Raw genomic sequence first — 25,453 nt, forward strand, 5'->3', positions numbered from 1 at the left:
TGGACACAATCATTATAGACTACAGGTATTATCTTGCAGTTCTTTTGGGCTCAGGTGTTTTTAACACACCCAATCCTTGGTAAATGTTTGTTCCTATATCAATACCTGTATTCATTCAATTTGCTCTCAAAGACAGCATGCTTACAAGCTGATCAGAGGCATTCCCCCCTTCTCTAATGATTCCACTTTCCTTAACCTTCCACAAGTGGAGGCTGCTCTGTCAAAAGGCTGAGGCCCAGAGGAAGGGAATGCTTGTGGATGGTTTAGAAACGACAGTGAACTGCTTGGAGATACTCTACTCCCACCTCCATGTCATGCCCTGGTTGGTTCATGAGGCGTTTTGTTGCTGGATGTTCCTCTGTCTGTGGAATTCTCCAGGCAAGAATACTGGAGTGGGTTGCCATTTCCTTCTCCAGGGGATCTTCCCGACCTAAGGATCAAACCCACGTCTCCCGTGTTGCAGGCAGATTCTTTACGGTCTGAGCCAGCAGAGAAGCCCCTTATAAATAAACGAGCAATGTCAAAAGTGGCTCTATGAAGGTAACTTATAAGTGGCTGAGGGTAGCAACTTCCAAACATTGTCTCCATCACAGTTTTCTCCGCACAGATTCTAGCTTTACCCACCAGCAGCAGGAGGGGTAGGGTAGAGGGGAGACTGCAGCAGGCTTTTATATCCTAGACCCTCTTAAGTGCACAAATTTTACAATTGTGAATAACTGTATGCTTGTATCAATTCAACACAAGAGTTTTAAGTATCTCTGCTTAAAGCCCTCTGTTCCTTTTTTCCTTATGGGCAAGGACCTGCCTTCTTTGAATAAAGAAAGTGAAATTCCACTATTCACAGGAATACAGTGGAAGCTGATGTGGGGTTTAAATAGACCAGGGTTTAGGAGGCATGAGAAGAGCGGTTGAGACCTGGAATAGCCCTCACAGAATCCTCTAAGTAGGACTGGATTTGCAAATAAAAGCCAACGTTTGCTGAATGGCTCTTGTGCTAAGGGCTTTATACATGTTATTTCTCACAATATCACTGTAAAGGGGAAGCTGAGGCTGAGGTCACAAAGCTGGAAGAAGAAGGGGGCACTGGAGCCAGGCAGACACCCTCGGAAGCTTACACTCCAACCATGATGCTCTGTTTCAGTCATGACACCTCTTGTCTTGACCTTGGCATGATTCACATCAACTAGGGTGGTAAGGCTTCTAAACAGCACTGATGCCTGATTAGTCAGCTTCAGAGATCTGCTTGCTGGTGAAGGCCGTCTGAAGTTACAGACATGGCAGGAATGCTGGAGCTGGAGGCTGGCTGCCTAGTCAAAAAGGAAGGTCTTTGACAGAAGTGGAACTGTACAGCCTCAGCCTTTGAAAAGTGCTCTTGCTTCTGAATCACAGGAACTGAACTCACAAGATACTAATGTACAGAATGCCAGCTTACTTACTCTGTAATGATAAGCTATACCCTTCCAGTGAGTGCCCAGAGTATTCACTGTTCAGAGAACTCTCTCCTAAGAATTACAGTCCACAGAGGCCTTTGTAGTCACTCTAACTTCATTTGCTGAACTCAAATGAGAATAAAGGAAAAGGCACTGATGTTTGGAATTCCATGAGGGCAGCTACATCTACAAAAACACAGAGGTGGTCCAGGACCAGTTAGTTCACAAACAAGCATTTCAAGAGAGTGCTGCAACGCAGGATGACCAGGTGGTACAGTATAGTCCCATAGTGAGTATTTTCACACATGATCCTCAGGTATCTTGAGCATTTCTGAAAGATGTCTAACAAAAATTTCCTAAGTTTTATGAAAGTGCTTTCTATTAAGTTTGGTAAATGAGAAATCTTATACTCAGAAATATACTATAAACTATTTTCAGTGTGATGCATATACTGTCAGCAATCTGGGGCCACTGCTACTAAAATGAAGATTTGGAGAGAACATCATATAAAGAGTGAAGGCCTTTGACCAAGAGTTTCCTGGGAACCTAGAAGACAAAGATAAGACGTCCACAAAAAAATTTCCCCCTAGATACTGGGAAATATATACTTGTCAGTTACCAAAGTTATGGCCTAATCTAACATTTAAGTCACATTTTTCAAAAAGCTGCTCAAAATCCCATGCTTGAGTGATATTCGTACATAATTCAAAGCACTGTACTGTGGTGTTCCTCACTGGTACTTAGAATAGAAATGATGGATGTCTTGATAAACTAAGTACCTTCCTATTTAAAATGTGCAGAGACATAATTTACTAAGTTGGTTCCACTTAACAAGTAGGAACTGAATTTTATTCTTCAAAGAGAATTACAGAGCATGAGAACAATGCGAATATTCTTAAAAAAGAAACTGATGCCTTTTCATTCTACCTGAGTTAAAAACAATGATGAACGTCATCTGAGTTCATGGGACCCATAATAAATGACTATTAAACCAGACTTACAAGATCAATGCTAGGAACACCCCAAGACCAAATATGATTAATTAGTTCTATAGCTTGGTTTTAAATCTTTAAAATCTTAACACATGTTAAATTTATTTTAGCAGGCAAAATAATTTACTTATAAAAGCAATCTCACTTACAGAACTGTAATAAAATTTTTTCAACACTGAAAAATAAATAGCACTTTTTGCAATTCTGATTTTATAGGGAAATTACACTTTCTGGCATACAATGTCCTATCAAAATGGAAGGTTAAATCACTTTGCTTTGCTTTTCACAACAGAAATAAGCACTTATACTTATCAGTCTTGGGAAATCAACTTGGGGACAAGAAAGATTTGCTGTAAAATACAATCATTGGAAAAAGGGGATCTGGTGCCATCTACTGAGTGGCAATGGCAACATGACCTTGGGTATTAAGTTAGGAAACACTGTAATTTCAGCTACATGCAACTCAACAGAAACACCTCTGCAAGTCCTGAAAGATACGTGCAAAAATGACAATGACTGCTGTGCTAAAAGTGAGGACTGGATGCATTTTTTTCTTTAAGTGACATCTACTTTTTAAAGGAAACCAAGTAGACAGTTAAAAAATGATTACTGAACATGAAGAATACTGAAGAGAGGAAGACGTTGGCAAATTATGTAAACGAAAAGTTTCATGATCAGGAGTAGCTTCGGTAGGCTCTCTTCTCATGGAGAGGCTGGTGGAAGAAGTTACCTCTTTGGGTATTTATGATATCATAATCAAGGTCTTAAAGTTTCTTCCTATTATTTACATAAAAAGCTGGTTTATTTGATAAAATTATCAACCAAGACTTCCAATAAAGTGGTACTTAGGAACTCTAAGGATATTTGACTCCCATACTCACCATCTGAAGGAATAAAAACCCTAGGGGATTTTATTGATTAGCAAAGAAAAGTTACTTTTTGCTTGACTGAATTTACTCAAATAGACCTCCTTAATACCAACAATGTTGAAAACATTCTGTAAAAGCTGGGCCAGAATCCTAAATCCTGGAAATATTCATGGACTGGCAAATTTATTTATTTTTTTTTGGTAGTAGCTTTTGAGGATGTTACCTTCCTATAAGGCCAGGATGCCCTGAGTACTAACAGTACACTTAAACATGTTTGTGGTTCTCCTTTCCTTCATAACGTGTCTCACAATCCTTAATATGTTTCTTAGCCGTCCACCAGGAGGGCAGGGGCCTTGTCTGTTCTGTTTGTAACCATATAATCAGCACTGAATTATGACCAGCACATGTATGAGTTCAAAAAATGTCAGTTGGTTGAATGAATAAATGAATGAATGAATCTCATATAGTCCAACTGACCTAAGGAAAAGAGGGGAAAAGAGGAAAAAACCCATCACAAAAGTGAAGGTGACAGTGATGGATAGGAAGAAAAATGAGCATCACATCCATCACTTGGGGGTAAGCTTGATGCCAAAAAAATCTGCCATCATTCAACAACTGGTGATATCTGTTTGAAGATTCAAAATACCTGAAAAATTCTAAATGGAAAGCTATTCAATAATATTAAGGTATTCTCTGGAAGACTCATTTGAAAATAAGTTAATGAAAACACTGTTACTACATCAAGCTGTAACAGGAGCCTGTGCTGTGAGGCTTCAAGATGCAGTAGACGCTGCTGAATACACCAGGTGAACGTCTAGAGTCCCGTAGAGGGAGCGTAGCACGCTGAGGACTTTTTCTTGAATGGTTTCAACTTGCTCAGAAGGACAGTAATCATCCAGACTTGACCTGGAACCCAGCAAAGAAAGAGAAAGGAAAGACAAGAAAATATACATAAGTAGAATGAGATCATATTGGGCAGTGAGGAAAAGCCTGTGCGTGTTGAATTCAATGTAAAGTAAAAATGAAGCTGTACTGACTTCTTGAATAATAATAGTTGAAAGCTACTAAACCTTTACTATATGTCAGGTGCATTACATGTTTTATGTTCTTTAACCTTCTCAGCAACTCTGTGAAATAGATACCTTTACCATCCCTTTAAAGGAGTCAAACAGAGAAGGATTAACCTGCACGGGTCACATACTGGTATGTGCTGGTGATGGGATTCAACACTATAAAGCACATTTCCAAAGCCCCAGTGGTTAATACTAGGCCCTTGTTTCCATGAGAGGGAGATGTTGCTTGGGAACACTGGCGCTAATTATATTAGTGACGGGGCTTCATGTTTCACGTTCTTTTATTATGTGTACAAACAGGATAGAAATTATGAGGGTAGAGGCTTTCCAACTGATAAAAGGGTTCTGCCTCTATAAATAATCTGCTCACCACACAAGTGTACAAGATTATCCAAAATGAAATGTGTGGATGTGCTGGTGTTGGGATTAGTCTCCTAGGTAGTATTAAAGAGGAAAGAACAAAGAGGTATGGGGCAGGAATCTGTATTTTGAGTCTTTCTAGAATTACTGACTATAATTTGGGTGGCACCAGCCAGTAACAATGTTGCTGACAATTTTAGCTGGGTTAGTATCTAAAATGATTTAATCAGTGCCTGCTGGTTCTAGACTAGAGTGAGGGAAAGCCATTGGAAATTCCACTAGATTGGAAAATGGCATGGAAATGTTTATAGAAGGAAATGAAATTAGTTATCTAGCCTATTCCTTATTCAAGTATTTTAGACCTAAAGAAATAATCTGTAAGACTTCTGATGAGTTCATTTCATTTTATGGTGATTAGGCTATATCTGAGGCTTGATATAAACATGTAACACATGATAAATGACACAGAGCAATTTTAAATTATTAAATACTGTCTAACACATACATATGGATAAAGACTTTGAAGAAAGCATGATATGTAAAAGCTTAATTTATTAGTCTTAACAAATAAGGACACTTTGATGCTTTCACACAGATTTCTGGCTTCTTGAAAACAGTATTAGAGTAGCTCTTGATGGGAGCAACCCGAGGAGAGGGTTTTGGAAATCTGCAGGTACATTTTTGTCACAATAACAATTAGGAGAGAGGGTCTGCATATTGTGTTTGGAATATGTAGGATACTACTGCAATATGAATATGAATATGAATTTTCCTGTGCCCTGCAGTTTCCAAAGTCCATGGAGCACTTAAATAAGTGAAAAATTTGGTTTTAATTTTTTGAGCCTATTTTTAAGTCTTCTACAAATGGTCTTTTGCATTTTTGAAATGGATTAAATTAAATTTTCCAGGAATGCAGATACTCTGTGAACTGAGGGAAGATTAGACTTTAAGTTCAGAACTTTATCAAGAGCTTGCTGTTACTAGAATAACCATGTTACTATATAGCAGTGCTATTCACGGTATTTGGGCAATACAACTGGTTGGATCTGTCTGCATTTATAACTGTTACATTTAGTGATTCTTTGTAAAGATTCCAGTTTGGTGTGGCATTTTAATATGTACTATTTTATCATCAATTACTCTCCTTTCTCCTTTATGCTATTATTTTTTTAGTGTGTGTATATATTTAATGTGTATTGAAATTATGTGTGTAGATAGGTTATTGCTATAAGCTAAATGCTTGTGCCCTCCAAATTCCGGTGTTGAAATCTAATTCCAATGTGATATTTGGAGGTGGGGGGTCTTTGGAAGGTGATCAGGTCAGAGAGTGGAGTCCTCATGAATGAGAATAATACCTTTATTAAAGAAACTCCAGGGAGCATCTTCACCCCTTCCTTCTATGTGAGGTTACAGAGAGAAGATGGCTGTCTATCAATCAGGAAGCAGGTCCTCACCAGACAGTGATTCTGCTGGTATTCTCATCTTGGACTTCCTCCTCTACAGGACTGTGAGAAATATCCGTTGTTTATAAGCTACTTGGTCTAAGGTATTTTTGCTATTGCAGCCGGAATGGACTAAGACAATTACATCATCTACACGTTGTATATGCTATCTAAATATATTTAAATTACATGTGTATGTAAAAGAAAGAAAGTGAAAGTCACTCAGTTGTGTCTGACTCTTTGCAACCCCATGGAATGTATGGTACGTGGAATTCTCTAGGCCAGAATACTGGAGTGGCCTTTCCCTTCTCTAGGGGATCTTCCCAATCTAGGGACTGTACCCAGATCTCTGGCATTGTGGGCAGATTCTTTACCAACTGGGCCACAAGGGAAGCCCAAGAATACTGGAGTGGGTAGCCTATCCCTTCTTCAGCAGATCTTCCTGATCCAGGAATCAAACTGGGGTCTCCTGCATTGCAGGCAGATTCTTTACCAACTGAGCTATCAGGGAAGCCCTGTGTGTATGTAGATTAGATTATTTATGAATTCATTCAGAATGGTAAAGAGAGTCACAAAAAACTTGTCATAAAATAAGTAAATATAACTTGCCTGAACATGTAAAGTATTATTTTAGAAACAGTTCCATGCAGAATGAGTCCAAAGATTAACACAGAAATTTTTATTAAACTGCTATAACTATTCAGCACATTTACACATTCAAATGTAAAACACGGCAGCAGCTAAATATTTATCTGTAGGACACAGATATTGGAATTTCTTATGTTCAACTGAATAACATCACCAACTTCAAAGACAAGATAACAGGAATTGTATGCTGTTTGCCAGCCACCACCAATAGGGAAGAGAAAATATAACACCTGAATTTTGAGCTGAGTAGGTAAAAAGTTGGTAAGAACTATTATATTAGTTAGTAATCATTAGATTCATCTATGGAGACTTAAATTTCCTACTGCCATTGTAACAAATCACTACAAACTTAGTGACTTAAAGTAAAACAAATTCATCATCTTATAGTTCTGTTGGAGGTCAGAAGTCCTAAAACAAAGGTGCTGGCAGGGCTGTATTTCTTCTCTAGGCTCTAGGGAAAGAATCTGCTTCCCTGCCTCTACAGCCTCCAGAGGCTTCCTGCACTCTTCAGTTCAAATCCCATCTTCAAAGTCCACAGTCTAGCATCCTCCATTCTCTCATTCTGACCTTCCTGTCTTCCTACTATTCAGACCTTTGTGATTACACTGGGCTCACCCAGATAATCCAGGATAATCTTTTCATTTTCAAGATCCTTAAGTTAATCATATCTGCAAAGTCCCTTTTGCCATATAAGGCATCATATTCATAAGCGCTGGAGATCAGGACGTGGACGTATTTGGTGGGCCATTATTCAAGCTACTACACTGGGATTTCTTTGGAAGGAATCATGCTAAAGCTGAAACTCCAGTACTTTGGCCACCTCATGCGAAGAGTTGACTCATTGGAAAAGACTCTGATGCTGGGAGGGACTGGGGGCAGGAGGAGAAGGGGACGACAGAGGATGAGATGGCTGGATGGCATCACGGACTTGATGGACGTGAGTCTGAGTGAACTCTGGGAGTTGGTGATGGACAGGGAGGCCTGGAGTGCTGCGATTCATGGGGTCGCAAAGAGTCAGACACGACTGAGCGACTGAACTGAACTGAACACTTACCTTGCAACTGTCACTAGAGTAGGTTTTGGGAAATTTTTTAGAACAGTATGCAAAGCCTGAATAAGATGTTCAATTTCTTGCTCTGTGCTGATATGGTGAGGGAGTTCTGAATAATCACAGGTTAGACCAGCCTGGTGAACCTGAAAATAAGACAATTAAAAATACATGGTAATGTTGTGGTCTTTAGAAGACTCATTAACCATTAATGGCCTTGATGACTAAATTTTTAATATTTTTGTGGATTAGGATTGCTGTTTCCTTAACAATTTCCATGCCACAGAAGTTATCTATTCTCTGATGTTTTGGAAGAACTGGCCTGTACACCTGTTTGGGCCTGATGCCTTTTCTAGGAACAATTTAAAATTTTATTTTATGATTGTAGATTCACTCTGTTTCTGTCTTTACTTGAGTCTATTTTGACAATTTACATTTTCTATCAAGTTATTCATTTTACTTAGATTTTAAAAGTCTATACATAGTATTCTCACATTTCCTTTCTTTCAAGAAATTATTTTACTTTTTAAATACATGCAACAAGTACTACATTTAAAGCTTCAAGAGGACACCTCACTGAACCTACTGTTTCGAGTTTCTTGTGTATGCTTCACGTATAACCATATATACTGATATACATGTGTTTTAAATGTAAATGACTGGTGTTTCAGTCTTAGCACTAAACTAAATATGCCTGAGAGCAAGAAAGGGCCTACAGGTTGACATTTTTTAGCCCCTGCTTTAAAGTTTTAAAAACTGGAATTCAAATATATTATAGTTTTGCCTAGGGTACATAAGTGCAAAGCATGGAAAAAACCCACTAATTTACTATATTACTGGAGGCTCTGGATACACATCAATGATTTAACTGGCAATGATTGGTCAATACACTAAAAAGAGAGACTCTGCATGTTCTTTTCTACTAAAATGATCAAATTAGTGTTGTAATCCTGCAGCTATGGGTACCTCACAACTGGCTACATAATCTGCTACCAGGCCTATGCCATCCTTTTTCTCAACAATGTACAAAACTCTTGCCCCCTCACCGGAAAATTCAGAAGCAAAGTAATGACTAAACTAGATCTGCATGAAGATACTTTCGATAATATCATATGAGCTCAAAGCACTTTTAAACCCTAAGAGTCTTCTATCATTTTAAAAATTTGCCATTAAAAAAAAAAAAAGGGTGAGCTTTGAGTTAGCTCTGATTTAACCAAATAGTCTTTTGCTGGTATTTTCTATTCTTACAAAACCAGCATAAATCAATACATAAACTTCAGTTCAAATAAGGTGGTTTGATTATCACTACTAAATAAAACACTGAAGCCACAATTCATTAAATAAACACTACAAGTAAAAGAAGCGGAACTGGTGGTCTCAGCGTTGGCACAAAATTTGAGAAAAGGGGACCTGAATTTCAAATGGGAAAATTTACTCTCAGATATTGTAAAATGATATAAAAATAAAGGAATTACCATTAAGGGCATCTTCTTTTAAAATAGCACTCAGATTTGCTGGGCAAACAAAGTTATACAGCTAATATAGTTAAGATGTGATGGCCACAATGCCTTCTTTTGTCTGTTTGTTTTTTTTAACCAGAAAAGTTTTCATAAAGGAAAGAAAGAAGTGTGAAAGGAGTATAAAAATGAACGAATAAAGAATGAGCAAATTTAGAAATTGTATACTTTGTTTTCTCTGGCAAGGGGATATCTGATCATAGACAAAATTAAAAAGTCCACAGTGTCACTTCTCAGCCTTTTGGCTAAGATCAAGTGTAAAAAGTCAACAGCACTTTTACTTCATACATAAAATTAGCAAAAGCGTGTTTTTCCTGGAAAGCTTTTCCAGTATTCTGGCTTCTAAAAAGTATATATTTTTTCCACAAAAAAATGTCCATTCATACTTTCCAGGAATACAAATAAAAGTGAATCACTTTAACAGAGGGCACATTTTTCTAGCCACAAAAATGCCTTTCTTAAAGGGTCAATTTTATATTTTAATATAAATATTTACCATTTCATAGTCCGGTGCTTCCATCCGTTTTTTCAAACTCTGTACCAGTGGAACTAGTAATTCCATTCTGGAAAAAAGAACCCCTCAATTAAACATTATACCACCTCAACTAAAATGAAAGTAGCAAATATTACCCTTAAAATTTACCATTAAAATATGTTTCATATGATGTTTTGGAAATGAAAGATAAGAGTTGTTCAAATATCATCTTAAAATATTAAGAAATAAATGTTCCCTGCTGTTTTCTTACTTAAAAGATTACAGATTGTATTAAAGATTGAAAATTAGCACTCAAAAAACAGATTTTTCCTCTTTAAGAATGAAAATTCCACTATGACTTTAAAAATTATTTTGATCAGCAGTAAACCTTTAGCATATCATGATGAAAAGACAGTTTCCCAAAAGTTGAGAAGAAAATTCAGGACATATTTATTGACATATACAATTATGACTGGTAAAGTTCTATATCATTTGATATAATAACAATGGTGCTTTTAAGCTATTTAATATAGATGGAACTCTTTGGAAGCCTTGATTAATTAGTGTTTTGAGTATTTTAATGCCTCCTCTGCCAATACCCATTCATCTGCTGGGAGAGAAAAAGTAAACAATAATGGAGGTATGGAGGCCTGTCTACCCACTGATCCTTTTACTTCTTCCTTCTTATTAACGACACTTTCTGGGGTTCTGGACCCTAGTCACCCACCTCTTCTACTTCCCTAGGAACAGTGAAGACTTGTTCATGCTGAGGGTATGACCCTTTTGGGGGCATGCTAAATTTGGGGAGACTTTTCTTGCTGTCTTTCTTTTCCTTTGTTTTTCCTTCAGGTCTGTGACAGAACTGCCTGCAGGTGGTGAAGAGCTAAGTGTGCTCAGCAGATGGGTGGGTTTCAGTGGAAGGTGGCTCCATCTGTGGGCTAGATTCAGGATTCTAAAGTTGTCTATTTTGTTTGATTTAAGCTTAAGTGTGGCTTGAGACTTCACAAAATCACAAAATAGTAGGTACAAAAAATATTTTGGGGGAGAATCATGTTCTGAGACTTATTTCTAACTCTCCCTCTTCCAACGTAATTTCAAAGAAGGGGAATCATTTTTAGATCCAGTTCCCTCTACTAAAGAGAAAAAACTAACTTAAAGTGCCTAATTAGTAGTTACTGATATGATTAATATTATGGTGGTTTATTCTTCTATACCACTGCTTTCCATAATGACAATAAAGTTCTATGATATTTATATTTCAGGGATGTTTCTGAACATTTTAAAGTGAAAATTGCACTGAATATTTGGAATAGGTAATACACATAGCAAAAGATACTCATTTTTAAAAAGCAATTTATCTAGCAAATTTAGCAATATATCTAGGACTAAAATACAGTAGAGTTGAAAAAAAAATATTTGAAAGTCTTACCCAGGGTTTGAAGCCCATTTCTGTACAGTTTCTTCATCATCGCCATCACACAAATCAGCAAAAGCAGCTTCTAAATCTTCTAATTGATGAATTCGATTATCAACACAATCTACCAAATCTTCCTTTAAGCACATTGAAAAGCTGAGATTATATAGTTACTCTTTTAAAAAATAAGTGAAATCCCATTACAGTGAAAATTTCAATTCACTCAGTTAACACATGATTTTCAAGTACCAACCATGGGTTTCCCCAAGAAACACCTATCAAGATTTGGGGCCGTTGTTGGAGAGTACTCTAATATCATGTAAGATATTATTAGCTATGTGCTAGATTGTTGTTGTTTAGTCACCAAGTTGCATCCAGCTCTTTTGCCATGCCCTGGATTGTAGCCAGCCAAGTTCCTCTGTCCATGGGATTTCCCAGGCAAGAATATTGGAGTGGGTTGCCATTTCCTTCTCCAGGGGATCTTGTGGACCCAGAGACTGAACCTGCGTCTCCTGCATTGGCAGGAAGATTCTTTACCACTAAAGGGAAGCCCTTTGCTGCTGCTAAGTCGCTTCAGTCGTGTCCGACTCTGTGCAACCCCACAGATGGCAGCCCACCAGGCTCCCCCGTCCCTGGGATTCGCCAGGCAAGAACACTGGAGTGGGTTGCCATTTCCTTCTCCAATGCATGAAAGTGAAAAGTGAAAGTGAAGTCACTCAGTCGTGTCCGACTCTTCGCGACCCCATGGACTGCAGCCCACCAGGCTACTCCATCCATGGGATTTTCCAGGCAAGAGTACTGGAGTGGGTTGCCATTGCCTTCTCCAAAGGGAAGCCCTTTAGACAAGCCCAAGAGAAACGAAGGATACCTCTGTCAGGTTGCTTCCAGGCTTTTTAAATTGGTACAGCTCTTGTAAGATTTTGTACTCCTCCTGGAAAACAAAACAAAGAATCCATATAGTAGAAAAAAGACTAATTTTTCAATGATATACTTTAAGTAAAAAATGACATTGATACAAGAATATCTTAGATAAACATTTAAAGGTAAGTCTGGGAAATCAGGAAATAAAGTAATTCATTATTTCATTGTAAATATTATCCCTTCTTTAGGGTAACTATTCATCTGGGCATGATAACAATGTATAAATATTAATTACGGAAGAAGACTTAATGGCTAATAGGTAATGAACGAAAATGTTTCTAATACTGTTCTACTCTATAAATGGATACATCCTAGCATTTAAACAGATTTTAGCTATGTATAGGAAATACAATCACTTCTCAGCCTTTTAGCTAAGATCAAGTATACAGGAAATATATGTATCTTTGTAACAACAAAACAAAATTGTCCATGTTCACTTTGCGGTCCATTCCCTAGCCACAGGAGAGAATGCTAGAGTACAAACAGATACAACGGGAGGATTCTGCAGGAGAATGTCTGTCCTCATTTAGCACATCCAGGCAGCCCCACTTAGGAGCACTGTCAGGAAGGGTCTATAGGCAAGATCTAAAATTCCGTAAGCACAGTGCTGTGCACTATCCTCATATAACAATTCTGTGATTGGGTGTGATTATTATTTTGATTTTATACTTGAAGAAACCATGGATCTGAAAGGTTAAGTAACTTTTCCAAGATCATGCAGCTAATAAGCAGTACAAGTAACAAACAAAACTCAGATCTGACTACCAAACATGTTCTTTAAAAAAAATAGCTGTTTCATTATAAAGTATAATGCATGCTCTTCAAAAGGATCAACAGCACCAAAGGGTATAAAGGACACAAAATTCCCACTTTCCCAGGTTTCCTTATAGCCCTGGAAAAGAAGCAACTGCCATTAAGTCACTTATGTAACCTTTTAGAAATTCCCATTACAAATATTTGGTGAGTATACTTGTAGGATAAATTCATAAAGTCAGGTTTTTTAGCTTCCAGGTATGCCCATTCTCATGTTTTCTAAACATCTCTAAAGTCATTTTATAATTCTGAACGCTGGAAGTTATACAGGGATATTTTTCAGTATAAAGGAAAAGATTTTGGAGCTTTGTAACAATTTGAAAAAAAATCTGCAGGCCAACTGTACAGCCTAGAAATATTGAAAAAATTAAGAAAAAGTTAGGTATGTATGAATAAAAAATATGCAGATACTGATCTATCCTTACATAGGCATAAGATGAATGATATTTAATATAAAATTAATAATATGTTATTTTCCTATTGCTTTATAACTTGGCTTTCAAAGAGTTACATTTGAAAGAATACATGCCTCTCTAACTGGAGAAACTGTATAACAACTTATCACAGGTAAGTGGTATTGAAAAATATATAACAACATTTCTAATACTGTATTATGAATATGACTATAATATACTATAAAATTTTTATAATGATTTATTCATTAGTATACAGGCTAGGCTACCACGAAGTAATTCTATTGATATTAGGCTACCTAAAACAATCACATTGCTGCTTCCTTGTCATCAATGTATGAATCACTATAACTATAAATAAATGACTTCATTACATCTTTTCATCTTTGACATCTGGTGTTAGTAATATATGTAGCAGTGTTTTATATCATATAAGACATATTGATATAGGTTCATCTTTAAACACAACATAGATGTATAGTATTGATAAACACAGTACAGTACTGTAAATGTATTTTCCTTATGATTTTCTCAACCTTTTCTCTACCTTACTTTATTATAAGAATACAGTATATGATACATATAATACACAAAATATGTGTTAATTTACTGTTTACATTATCAATAAGGCTCTGATCATCAGCAGGCTATCAGTTATATTTGGGGGAAGTCAAAAGTTATATCTGGATTTTGATTGCACATTTTTAAAACGCCACATTTACCTGAGTGAACATTTCTTTGAAGGGATTCTTGACTGAAAAAAAATCTAAGTCAATATCTAAAACAAATGCATCCCTTTTCTCTAAAATTTCCAGAATCTCTCCGGTGCTAACTGCAGTCTGGCATTCCTGGCTTTCAGAAGAACATGAACATGATGGTCGTAGACAAGTGTGGTCCCTTCTCTGGGTCACTGCGTCCTTTCCCAGTCCTTCTGAACAAGAGTCATCATTAGCAGAGGCAGTGTTCTCTGAGTCCTCCAGCGCTAGCTTTGGCTTCTTAGCAGAAGACATTGCATCATTTTCTCCTTGACTGTGACAGAGTTTATAAGGTTTTACCATAATTACATCCAATTGTAAAGGTTTTGGGTTCTCCAGCAGATCTTCAGTTACATAAAGACCATCACTTAGGAAGTAATGATCTGTACTTGTAACCCTGGATTAGAGGAAAAAAATTACTTGCAAGACAAGTGGACAAATTAGCCAGCGACATATAGAATTTCAGAAATACAAAAAAGGACATATTTGACAAAAACTGAGAGCTGTCTCTAATATTTGTAATTTCTGGAAACAGGGTTCTCAAATTTCTAGCTAGGCACATAACTGCCCAAACCATATTTTGTAGCTTATTGTGCAGCTAGGTGACTCAGATGGTAAAGAATCTGCCTGCAATGTGGGAGACCTGGGTTTGATCCCTGGGTCAGGGTTTGATTCCCTGGGTTAGGAAATGGCAACCCACTCCAGTATTCTTGGTTGGAAAATTTCACGGACAGTATAGTCCATGGGGTCGCAAAGAGTTGGGCACAAATGAAGCGACTGAGCATGCACTCACGCATTGTTCAGCTAGGTGTGGGCAGTTGACTCAGTTCTGCTTAAAAGTTGTGAGTGGAAGAGAAGTGCAGAGAGCCTTGCTCTCCACTCCCCACTGACTTGCATATGAACATGGTAGCAGCAAACCCCACCTGGGCTCTGGGTTCAGAGGCCACACTCTAGAGAAGGTGGAGCAAAAAGACAGAAATTATTTGGGGTTTAACTGAAGGGCTGCCATAGTGGCCCTGGACTGCACATGGTAAACTCTAACTGGAGAAAAGAAATGAAAGATCCTGTTTAGCCAGTGCTTTAGATCTCTGTTATACCAGCTGGAACTGCATCCAAAAAAATCACTTGAGAGAGAAATTATACCTGGAAATAATATCTCTTCGTAGAAACTCCCTCTAACATATTTCAAAGCTTTATTAAATTTCACATAACTATAATATTTTAATATGTAAAGCAACTTAAAAAAATCTTGTGCAGCATTTCACAAGTTACAGATTTTTGATTTTAGACATAACAGCATGTTCTTAGCTTTTCAACTGTACTATGCCTTGGTAAGTACTTTGAACAGTGACACCAAATGGTTCTTCCAGGGGTAGGACCTATCCAATTCAGAATGATGGTATTAATATTTATTTCTCATCTACCTCTCTTCATCATATACTGCCTTATATTTAAAAAGATATAACTTTCTAAAAAAAAATTAATGACATAATAAAACCAATATCCAAGCTTATTAATAACTGTACCACCCTAAGATTCCCAGGTGGCGCTAGTAGTAAAAGAACATGCCTGCCAAAGCAGGAGCCATATGACACATGGGTTTGATCCCTGAGTTGGAAGGATCCCCTAGAGGAGGGCATGGCAACCCACTCCAGTATTCTTATCTGGAGAATCCCCTGGACAGAGGAGCCTGGTGGGCTACAGTCCCTAGGGCTGCGAAGAGTTGGACACAACCAAGGTGATTTAGCGCACATGCACCACCCTAAAAAGACCAATGCTCTATCCACCAACCTAAATGGGCATTTTTCTTTAAGGAATATCTTACTTTGCTCATATCTGTATACACACACATATGTATCTCAGGCTGCATACCTGTATGTGTGTCTCTTCCATAAATTTTTACTTTCAGGATTAACTAAAATCATGATAATCAACATCATCCTAATATTGTTACACAATGAGTTTCAAATGTCTGTTTCAGATTGCTGAGATTTGACTTTGCAGAAACCTGTTACAGGTTAAATAAGGCCTACTCACTGAAGTACTCAATAAAAACCCTAACACTATTTCATATAAGCCAGTATTATGTATAACTTTTATTGTCAATATCATTAAGAAGAAATCAGATAAATAAATCAAATAACAAGTATCATTTTCATTGAGAAAGACTGCATTTCATTTTCAATGTATTACCATTTCATCCTACTATCCTCCAAGTTCTAGAAGTTATGATTCCACTGCTTAAAACATTCACTCCATAACAAGAGATTTAGAAAGCCAAGAACATTCTGGTATTTCTAAAGATATTACAGTATCACAAGAAACACAAAACATTGGTTAAACAGCTTACACAACAGAAATAGTTGTGCATATAACTCAAGTCAAAGAATGCTGTTATTTAATTTAAATAATTATCAAAAGCTAATCATATTGATAAAATTAAAATGCTGAATCGACTTTTAAGCCATTGAATTTAAGAAATCAAAGTGAGGTAATTTTGCTTTTTCAATGCTAATTGTTAAATTCAGCCAACAACACTTACATTGGAAGGAAATAATAAAATGTATTATTAAATACATTTGTATAAGGTACACCAATGATTTAATGGAGTTAGTTATCAACAGAGCCAGGGTTCCAGAGGATGAAGATCACTTTATTCAAAAATCAACTTGACCAGCAACAAAATACAAACGGTATGTGAAAAAGATCAAGAGACTGGAAAACTTGTTCCTGGTGCCTCGAGAACTCTTTTTGGATAAGTTGAAGGCTAATCTGAGCCCAATTGTGTGAGAGATACTTGTAAGTTATTACAGGGATTCCAAAATGAGATAGAAGTATCCATTCCCTCTCATACACATAAATATGAGGAAATTACCTGATTGTTGTGGTAGAAGTGTCTTTGCCTACTAAAAAGTGATGCCTGCCCTCTCTGATTTGCTGAGCCCATGTGGGATGAAGCCATACTACGTGAGAAAAATGGCCAGCATAAACTGCAGGCATAATCCAATTCTCAATACTTAATTCTCTGGAAAAGAAACAGAGAGGAAGCGTAAAAACTATTAGTAAGTGGGTTTTTCCAAATGTGATTTCATTCATAAGAATATTTTAAGATAGCAGGTTTCAAAGTGTGGACTAAGGGCCCTTGCAGGGTTTCCTGGACCTTTCCAGTGTGACCACTAGACCAAGCTGTTTTCCTAATAACACCAGGGCATTATTTCCCTTTTTCACTGTATTGACATATATGCTGACAGTACAAAACAATGGTGGTTGATATTCTAAGATTAATCAAGGCAAAGGCACCAAACTCTACTAGCTGTCACTGTACTCATTAATACCAAGCACCAGTACCCCACATTCCCATCCAGTTTTACATGAGAATGTCTTTCATGATTTTATTAAATCTTGATCCTGAGCATACATTTTAAAATAATCTGTGTGGCAAAACAGGAAGAACACTGAAAGCACTTTTGCAATAGGCTTTGAAGTGCCACGGTTGTCTCAAGGGAAAGCACTTGTAAGTGAATTGCAAGCTGAACATGATTTTTCTTGCAAGGAAGACTGATTGATAAACCACTTGATCAGGCTTGAATGTGAATTGCTGGATTCTACACTTCAACTCGGAGAAGGCAATGGCACCCCACTCCAGTACTCTTGCCTGGAAAATCCCATGGACGGAGGAGCCTGGTGGGCTGTCGTCCATGGGGTCGCGAAGAGTCAGACACGACTGAGCGACTTCACTTTCACATTTCACTTTCTGGCCTTGGAGAAGGAAATGGCAACCCACTCCAGTGTTCTTGCCTGGAAGATTCCAGGGGCGGCGGAGCCTGGTGGGCTTGCCGTCTATGAGGTCGCACAGAGTCAGACACGACTGAAGCGACTTAGCAGCAGCAGCAGCACACTTCAACTAAGCTTTAAGGAATGAACATTTGTGAAGTTTTGGTACAGTATTAAAGAATATTCACAATTAGCTTGGCATCCCTGGTGGCTCAGATGGTAAAGAATCTGCCTGCAATTCAGGAGACCTGGGTTCGATCTCTGGGTTGGGAAGATCCCCTGGAGGAGGGCATGGCAGCCCACTCCAGTATTCTTGCCTGGAGAATCGCCATGGACAGAGAGCTCGGCAGGCTACAGTCTACGGGGTTGCAAAGAGTCGGACATGCCTGAGCAACTAAACACGCACAAGAGCTGGAAAGGCTATCAAAATACTTGTGAATTTTCTTCATATACTTCCACCAAAACAATATATGGTAACAGACTGAATGCAGAATCTTGAGTATTTAGCTGTTTTCTATAAAGGCAAGTATTAAAAAGATCTGCAAACTACGGCTGATTAATGTTGAAGAGTGACAGAAAAAAAAATTCTGTAAAGCAATTATCCTTCAATTAAAAAATAAATAAATTTAAAAAATTATAAAAAAAATTTGCAAAAATTTAGTTACCCTGATCTTTTTTGCTTTAGAAAATATGTTTGTCTTTCATAAAAACATTTATGCTAACATATAAAGGTCTATTATTTTAAAATGAATTAACATTAAAAAATTTATTTATTTATTTATTATTTATTTAGTTGCAGCATATAGGATCTAGTTCCCTGACTAAGGATCAAACTTGGCCTCCTGCATTGGGAGTTCAGAGTCTTAGCCACTTGATCACCAGGGAAGTCCCATGGAATGAATATTTTAGATGTCTCAGTTTTAATTTCAAATATGGTAAATATCACTAAATATAACCCACATTAAAAAAAAACTCAAGAATTTTTAAGGGTATACAGAAATCCTGACATTAAAGGTTTTAAAACTATTATTCTATGACTAACTGTATAGTTATCATAACTGCTTCATAATTTTTTTCAATTTATAAAATATAAAACCTCTAAATATAAAAGAGAGTAAGGACAATGGTTGGAGAAGGCAATAGCACCCCACTCCAGTACTCTTGCCTGGAAAATCCCATGGACAGAGGAGGCTGGTGGGCTGCAGTCCATGGGGTCACGAAGAGTAGGACACGACTGAGTGACCTCACTTTCACTTTTCACTTTCACTTTTCACTTTCATGCATTGGAGAAGGAAATGGCAACCCACTCCAGTGTTCTTGCCTGGAGAATCCCAGGGACGGCAGAGCCTGGTGGGCTGCCGTCTACGGGGTCGCACAGAGTTGGTCATGACTGAAGTGACTTAGCAGCAGCAGCAGCAAGGACATTGGTAGGGCTACCACATTTCTTTAGAGATTAATGTTCTGAGCCAGTTTTAGAGTCAACTAAAAGAAATGTGGGAGCTTAAAATTAATTCACACAAGCATCTATATTTTAGTTTTATATTATAACAAGAGAATAGCTGCTATGTAATTTTTTATTTTGTAGGAGTAGGCTACACTGTAATAAACATATCAGTAAAAAGACAATGACAGGATTTCAGGGAACTTTATCATTGAAGAGTGCTTAGTAAGTTACCACTTAGTGACTATGGTTTTATATAACTGAAAGTCAATAGGATTTGTGACCTGAAAATAAAATAAATTGGGAGGTTGGAGGGATTCAATACTGGAAGAAAGGATACACAAATTAAAGATGGGCTGCATATACGATTATTCAACTATGAGTTCAAGACACATTTTCCTAGGCCTCCATATCAGACTTTTAAAGGGGAGAAGAGAGAATTGGCCCAGATAATTTCTAAAGTCTTCTACTTTTAAAATTCTATATTCTAAAGCAAAGATTGGCAAACAGTGGTTGGGGCACCTGTTTTTCCAAATAAAGTTTTATTGGAACACAGCCACTGACACTTGTTTACATAGTGTTTACAGTTGTGTTCATACTACAAGGGCAAAAATACGTAGCTGCAGCAGAGGAAGCCTAAAATATTTACTATCTGGGGAGCAAGGAGAGGGTGAAATGTATAGACACAGTAGCATGGAAACTTAGATTACCATATGTAAAATGGAGAGTGAATAGGAATTTGCTGTATGACTCACAGAACTCAAACAGTAGCTCTGTGATAATGGGGATGGGGAGGGAGATGGGACAGAGGTTTAAGAGGGAGGCGACATATGCATACCTATGTCTGATTCATGCTGATGTTTGGCAGAAGCCAACAAAATTCTGTAAAGCAATTATCCTTCGATTAAAAAATAAATTAAAAAATATCTACTATCTGGATTGTTGAGAAAGTTTGTCCATACTTGCTCTAAATAAAATAAAAAAGGCAAACATAACAAAAGCAAATCTCACAAGCTGAGCAAAAACCTGTTTCTATTAACTGCTTATCATCTATTGCAAAGTGTATTTCAGACACATAAAAAGGTCATTAACAAAATCACATATTACCCGAAAAGTGTTTCCTTATCAAATACAGTGTCAGCTGGCATATCCACAGGAATAAGGAGGTCTGGATGTGAATCAAAATGCACAAAACTTATATTACTTGCAGGAAGGTGCTTTGAGCCAATCGCCCGATATATAAAGGGCAGAACCTGTAAAAGATACATGTACACATTCAGAATTAGCACTGAAATCATGAGTATATACTCAACTGCAGGCTGAAAAACAATGCTAAACATAACTACAAAAAATCTGAAGCACATCAAGTTGTGAATAAAAAAAGCAAGAGAGCTCCAGAAAAATAACTTCTGCTTTATTGACTACGCCAAAGCCTTTGACTGTGTGGATCACAACAAACTGTGGAAAATTCTTCAAGAGACGGGAATACCAGACCACCTTACCTGCCTCCTGAGAAATCTGTAGGCAGGTCAAGAAGCTAATCCCAAAGAAAGGCAATGCCAAAGAATGCTCAAACTACCGCACAATTGCACTCATCTCACATGCTAGTAAAGTAATGCTCAAAATTCTCCAAGCCAGGCTTCAGCAATATGTGAACCGTGAACTTCCAAGTGTTCAAGCAGGTTTTAGAAAAGGCAGAGGAACCAGAGATCAAATTGCCAACATCCACTGGATCATGGAAAAAGCAAGAGAGTTCTAGAAAAACATCTATTTCTGCTTTACTGACTATGCCAAACACTTTGACTGTGTGGATCACCATAAACTGTGGAAAATTCTGAAAGAGATGGGAATACCAGACCACCTGACCTGCCTCTTGAGAAACCTATATGCAGGTCAGGAAGCAACACTTAGAACTGGACATGGAACAACAGACTGGTTCCAAACAGGAAAAGGAGTACGTCAAGGCTGTATATTGTCACCCTGCTTATTTAACTTATATCCACAGTACATCATGAGAAACGCTGGGGCTGGAAGAAGCACAAGCTGGAATCAAGATTGCCGAGAGAAATATCAATAACCTTAGATATGCAGATGATACCACCCTTACGGCAGAAAGCAGAGAGGAACTAAAGAGCCTCCTGATGAAAGTGAAAGAGGAGAGTGAAAAGGTTGGCTTAAAGCTCAACATTCAGAAAACGAAGATCATGGCATCTGGTCCCATCACTTCATGGGAAATAGATGGGGAAACAGTGTCAGACTTTATTTTTTGGGGACTCCAAAATCACTGCAGATAGTGACTGCAGCCATGAAATTAAGACGCATACTCCTCGGAAGGGAAGTTATGACCAACCTAGATAGCACTATCCATCTAGTCAAGGCTATGGTTTTTCCAGTGGTCATGCATGGATGTAAGAGTTGGACTGTGAAGAAAGCAGAGCGCCGAAGAATTGATGCTTTTGAACTGTGGTGTTGGAGAAGACTCTTGAGAGTCCCTTGGACTTCAAGGAGATCCAACCAGTTCATCCTAAAGGAGATCAGTCCTGGGTGTTCACTGGAAGGACTGACGCTGAAACAAACTCTAATACTTTGGCCATCTCATGGGAAGAGCTGACTCATTGGAAAAGACCCTGATGCTGGGAGGGATTGGGGGCAGGAGGAGAAGGGGACAACAGAGGATGAAATGGCTGGATGGCATCACCGACTGGATGGACATGAGTTTGGGTAAGCTCCGGGAGTTGGTGATGGACAGGGAAGACTGGTGTGCTTCAGCCCATGGGGTTGCAAAGAGTCGAACTGGACTGAGTGACTGAACTGATCTGAAGTTGTGAAGAAGTAGGAAAATATGAAATTTGTTATTGCAGATGATTTAGACAATCAGCTCAAGCTTTATTTTTTTCCTCAAAACTTCCAATGGGCATCTCTTGTTGGCATGTTGCCCCCATCATAAACTCAAGAACAATGTGAGGAAAACAGACAAGCTCTGGTACTCAAGGAAAGAAAAGCAAAACCAACTGCTTGTTAAAACACACTCTGGTGTAAAAGATGTGTTCAAGCTACCCTGGGTCTCTGCATCTTTCTCACACCTTTTGGATGCTGGTTGCTGGGCTAGGTCCTCTCTGAGGCTCTTTGTTCCGTTACAGTCTCTGGGGTTCTAAGTTAAGATTGAATCTGAAAGCACCACCTACCCCATGCACATTATCTCTAGGTCCTGAGAAACCAAATTTCCTTCCTATTATCTTTATTCATCCGCACATCTGGAATCGGCCTCTTCCTCTTTAACATCCACAGAATTCCTAAGGATTATTAAAGCTATCAAAAACAGAAAGTCTTCGATCACGGGACTCTCGCAGGCTTCCAGAAATCTAGATGTGGGCACCATTTTAGCTATTATAAAGTAGCACTACTACAAAAACAGAAAAATATCCTTATAGCGCCGTGTTAAAAGATTCATACACACACTACTCACACAATAATACTAACGGCTCTGAGAGCTACCCTGTACCTATTTCACAGATGACAGTGCATATTCTCAACAGAAGCCTCCCACCGACACCAGAGAATTGTGAAGGGGAGGCCGGGAGACAGCAGGAAGCCTTAGTTATGAGCAGGTTAAGGACTCGAGTTACTGCAGTTACGACTGTCCACGTTCGAATCCCGAAGCCACTAATTGTTGGCCGTGGGATTTTGGGCAAATCGCGAGGGTTCAGTGAGTTGCCGGACTCGCAGTAAGCGCCGACGTTAAAGCTCGCTGTCCTGCTGTTTTCCCCACAGCACTGCAACTCACTCGGATTCTGGTTCTCTCTCTGGCCTCCAGGCTCCGCCGCCGCCTCAGTCCTCGCGCGACCCTGCCCAGCACCCGTCAGCTGCCCACTCACCTCTTGATGATCCTCCACCACCCACACCGGGAGCTCAGGATAGCGCCGGAGCCGGGCGCGCTGTGCCCCCGATTCACTCATGTTTTCGCGCGCGTCAGAGTCCCCAAAATCCGGAGCCAAGGTTCCCTCCAGAGCCTAAGCTGCGGCCCGCCTCCTCTCCCGGGAGTAAACGCGCGCTCACCCGGTTGTGGTTTCGGATTGGAGGAGGTAAGGGGCAGGAGGCGGGCGCCAGAGACTCGAGGAGACCGATTGGCTTAGATGTCCATCGTTCTTATTGAAGCACCAATCACCGTGCACAAGGCGCTGCGGCGATTCCCGAGCGCTTTCCCTCTTGCAGTCCGGCTTTCTCAGGTTTGCTTTTTAATTCTCTTGCTTTCCTGTTCCGGAGCCGCGGGCGGTGCTACGGTCTTGGAGGCTGCACTATAACTCTGGCTTTACTCTAACGGCGACCTCGCAGCCCGAGAGCTTTTCTAGGTAAAAGGGTCAGCTTGTGGGTGTTGGAAGAGGGAGTGTTTCCAAGTATCCGAATTTCAACGGGGCTGGCGTCTGGGGCTGGGGTGAGAGGCGCCTGGGAGTTAGGATCCGGCAGCTCCTCTTCAGATCTGCAGCGAAGGGCAAAGAAAAGGGACCCTAGGCCCGGACCCTGTAAATAAATAGTAGTGAAAAATGAGACCTTTCATTCATTGTGGCGCGCATGTGGTGGTCCAGGCCTGGGGCCGCCGGGATCTCGGGCGGGGAGTGAGACTGTAAGTTTACATCGTGGGGCTCACTGTCTGGCGGGAGATGTAAACAGGGAAGCACGCAATTACGAATCATCCGGACATAAGTGACCGGGCTGGGAATTCAGGTGGTGGAAGAGCGCGTTAATAGAAATGTAGTCCCACATTTCAACTCTTTCTACAAAGAGTGATGTTCCTGCACATGTTAACTGTGCAAAACGACTCCCTCACTTTCCCTGCTTCCAAACAGCAACTTAAGAGGAGGCAGACGCCGAAAATAATTACTTTTCCAGTTGCAGTGAGTTCCTTGACTTTTGAATTGAAGTTCACATCCACAACACAGCCTGACTGTGCCTTTAATAGGTCAGTTTCATAATCAATGTTTTCAGATATTCTATTTCTAGAAATATCCATGAGGATCTAATAGTGAATGTTCAACAACAGTGAACACACGATAGAGGAGTAGTGGTGATCCTGACTCTTGTCCACCTCTAGATTCAGTACACTCCTTTGTGTTTCCCCTGGACTCTGCATACCTCTTTTCTTGTGTTTCTCACATTATGTAATTAAAAAAAAATCTATCTGCATATGGATTCTGGGCTTCAGGAGCCCTGCTTACTATGTGCCTTACTCATCTTTGATCAGGGCCTGTGACCATGCCCCACCTGTCTAGGCTCATTAAATGTTGCATGAATCAGTGAAAAGGTCTGCTTTTTGTCTGATTTTGGTAATGCAAACCTGTTGTGGATATGTTCAGTAGGGAAATGTCCAGTAGCAACATAGAAACATATATCACTGGTGAGCCAGTAAACACTTACTGATCACCTACTGTGTGCAGGATGTTCTGCCAGGGGCTGTGAAGGATACAAAAATGATTATGAGTCAACCCAATTCATCACCTAGTGGAGGAGTTAAGACATGTACACACATGATTATTATATGAGGCAGTCTCTGGTAAGTGCTGTAAAAGAAGTAAGTACAGACTAAGAGCATTGGAAGTCTTGAGGGAATGGGATTACTTCCTAAAGGGAACCAAGATAGGCAGCACAGAAGATGTGGCGTTTGACATGGGTAGATGAGTTAAAAACTTAATGGGCAAAGTCACAGGGAGGGGTTTTAGAAGACCAGAAGTAAAGAATAAGCTGGATGATCGTACTTCATATGTTAGGAACTGGAAACACCTAGGATGATAGGAGAGCTTCCCAGGTGGCCCTAGAGGTAAAGAACTTGCCTGCCACTGCAGGAGACATAATGAGAGGAGGGTTCGATTTCTGGGTTGGGAAGGTGCCCTGGAGGAGGGCCTGGCAACCCACTCCAGTGTTCTTGCTTGGAGAATCCCATGGACAGGGGAGCCTGTTGGGCCACAATCCATAGGGTTGCAAAGAGTGGATATGACTGAAATGACTTAGCACGCACACAGGATGATAGGCACTTCATGGGGAAGTTAATGGAGGATTAGCCTGGAAGAAGTTGG

General features: G+C 39.2%; 2 protein-coding genes across 4 annotated transcripts in view; one reads left to right on the forward strand and one right to left on the reverse strand.

The window, feature by feature from the left end:
- Positions 1,528 to 23,424, reverse strand: C20H5orf22 (chromosome 20 C5orf22 homolog). The gene is made up of 9 exons (XM_005694829.3): positions 23,261 to 23,424; positions 20,493 to 20,638; positions 17,046 to 17,195; positions 14,138 to 14,567; positions 12,137 to 12,199; positions 11,284 to 11,405; positions 9,876 to 9,942; positions 7,869 to 8,008; positions 1,528 to 4,197 (listed from the first exon to the last, which is right to left on the reverse strand). Exons 1-9 carry the CDS (start codon positions 23,339 to 23,341, stop codon positions 4,065 to 4,067), a joined length of 1,332 nt encoding a protein of 443 aa, XP_005694886.1. The 5' UTR covers positions 23,342 to 23,424; the 3' UTR covers positions 1,528 to 4,064.
- The window catches only part of DROSHA (drosha ribonuclease III), a 123,120-nt gene continuing 121,252 nt past the window's right edge, over positions 23,586 to 25,453 (forward strand). For 2 of the 3 annotated variants that reach the window (XM_018065630.1, XM_018065629.1), the window contains exon 1: positions 23,586 to 23,734. The gene's annotated coding sequence lies outside the window, so the exon portion shown is untranslated. The remainder of the gene's footprint in view (positions 23,735 to 25,453) is intronic. The other variant, XM_018065628.1, reaches the window with a different exon arrangement.

This window comes from Capra hircus, chromosome 20 (assembly GCF_001704415.2).
Source record: "Capra hircus breed San Clemente chromosome 20, ASM170441v1, whole genome shotgun sequence".
Classification (NCBI taxonomy): Eukaryota; Metazoa; Chordata; class Mammalia; order Artiodactyla; family Bovidae; genus Capra; species Capra hircus.

What these genes read in the sequence shown, in the direction of transcription:
- C20H5orf22 (XM_005694829.3), bottom strand. Translation starts at nt 23,341, where the DNA reads ATGAGTGAATCGGGGGCACAGCGCGCCCGGCTCCGGCGCTATCCTGAG. An exon ending in TGGTGGAGGATCATCAAGAG is followed by an intron (nt 20,639 to 23,260) that starts GTGAGTGGGCAG and finishes TATCTTTTACAG; the next exon opens with GTTCTGCCCTTTATATATCG. An exon ending in AAGCACCGGACTATGAAATG is followed by an intron (nt 8,009 to 9,875) that starts GTAAATATTTAT and finishes TCTTATTTTCAG; the next exon opens with GTTCACCAGGCTGGTCTAAC.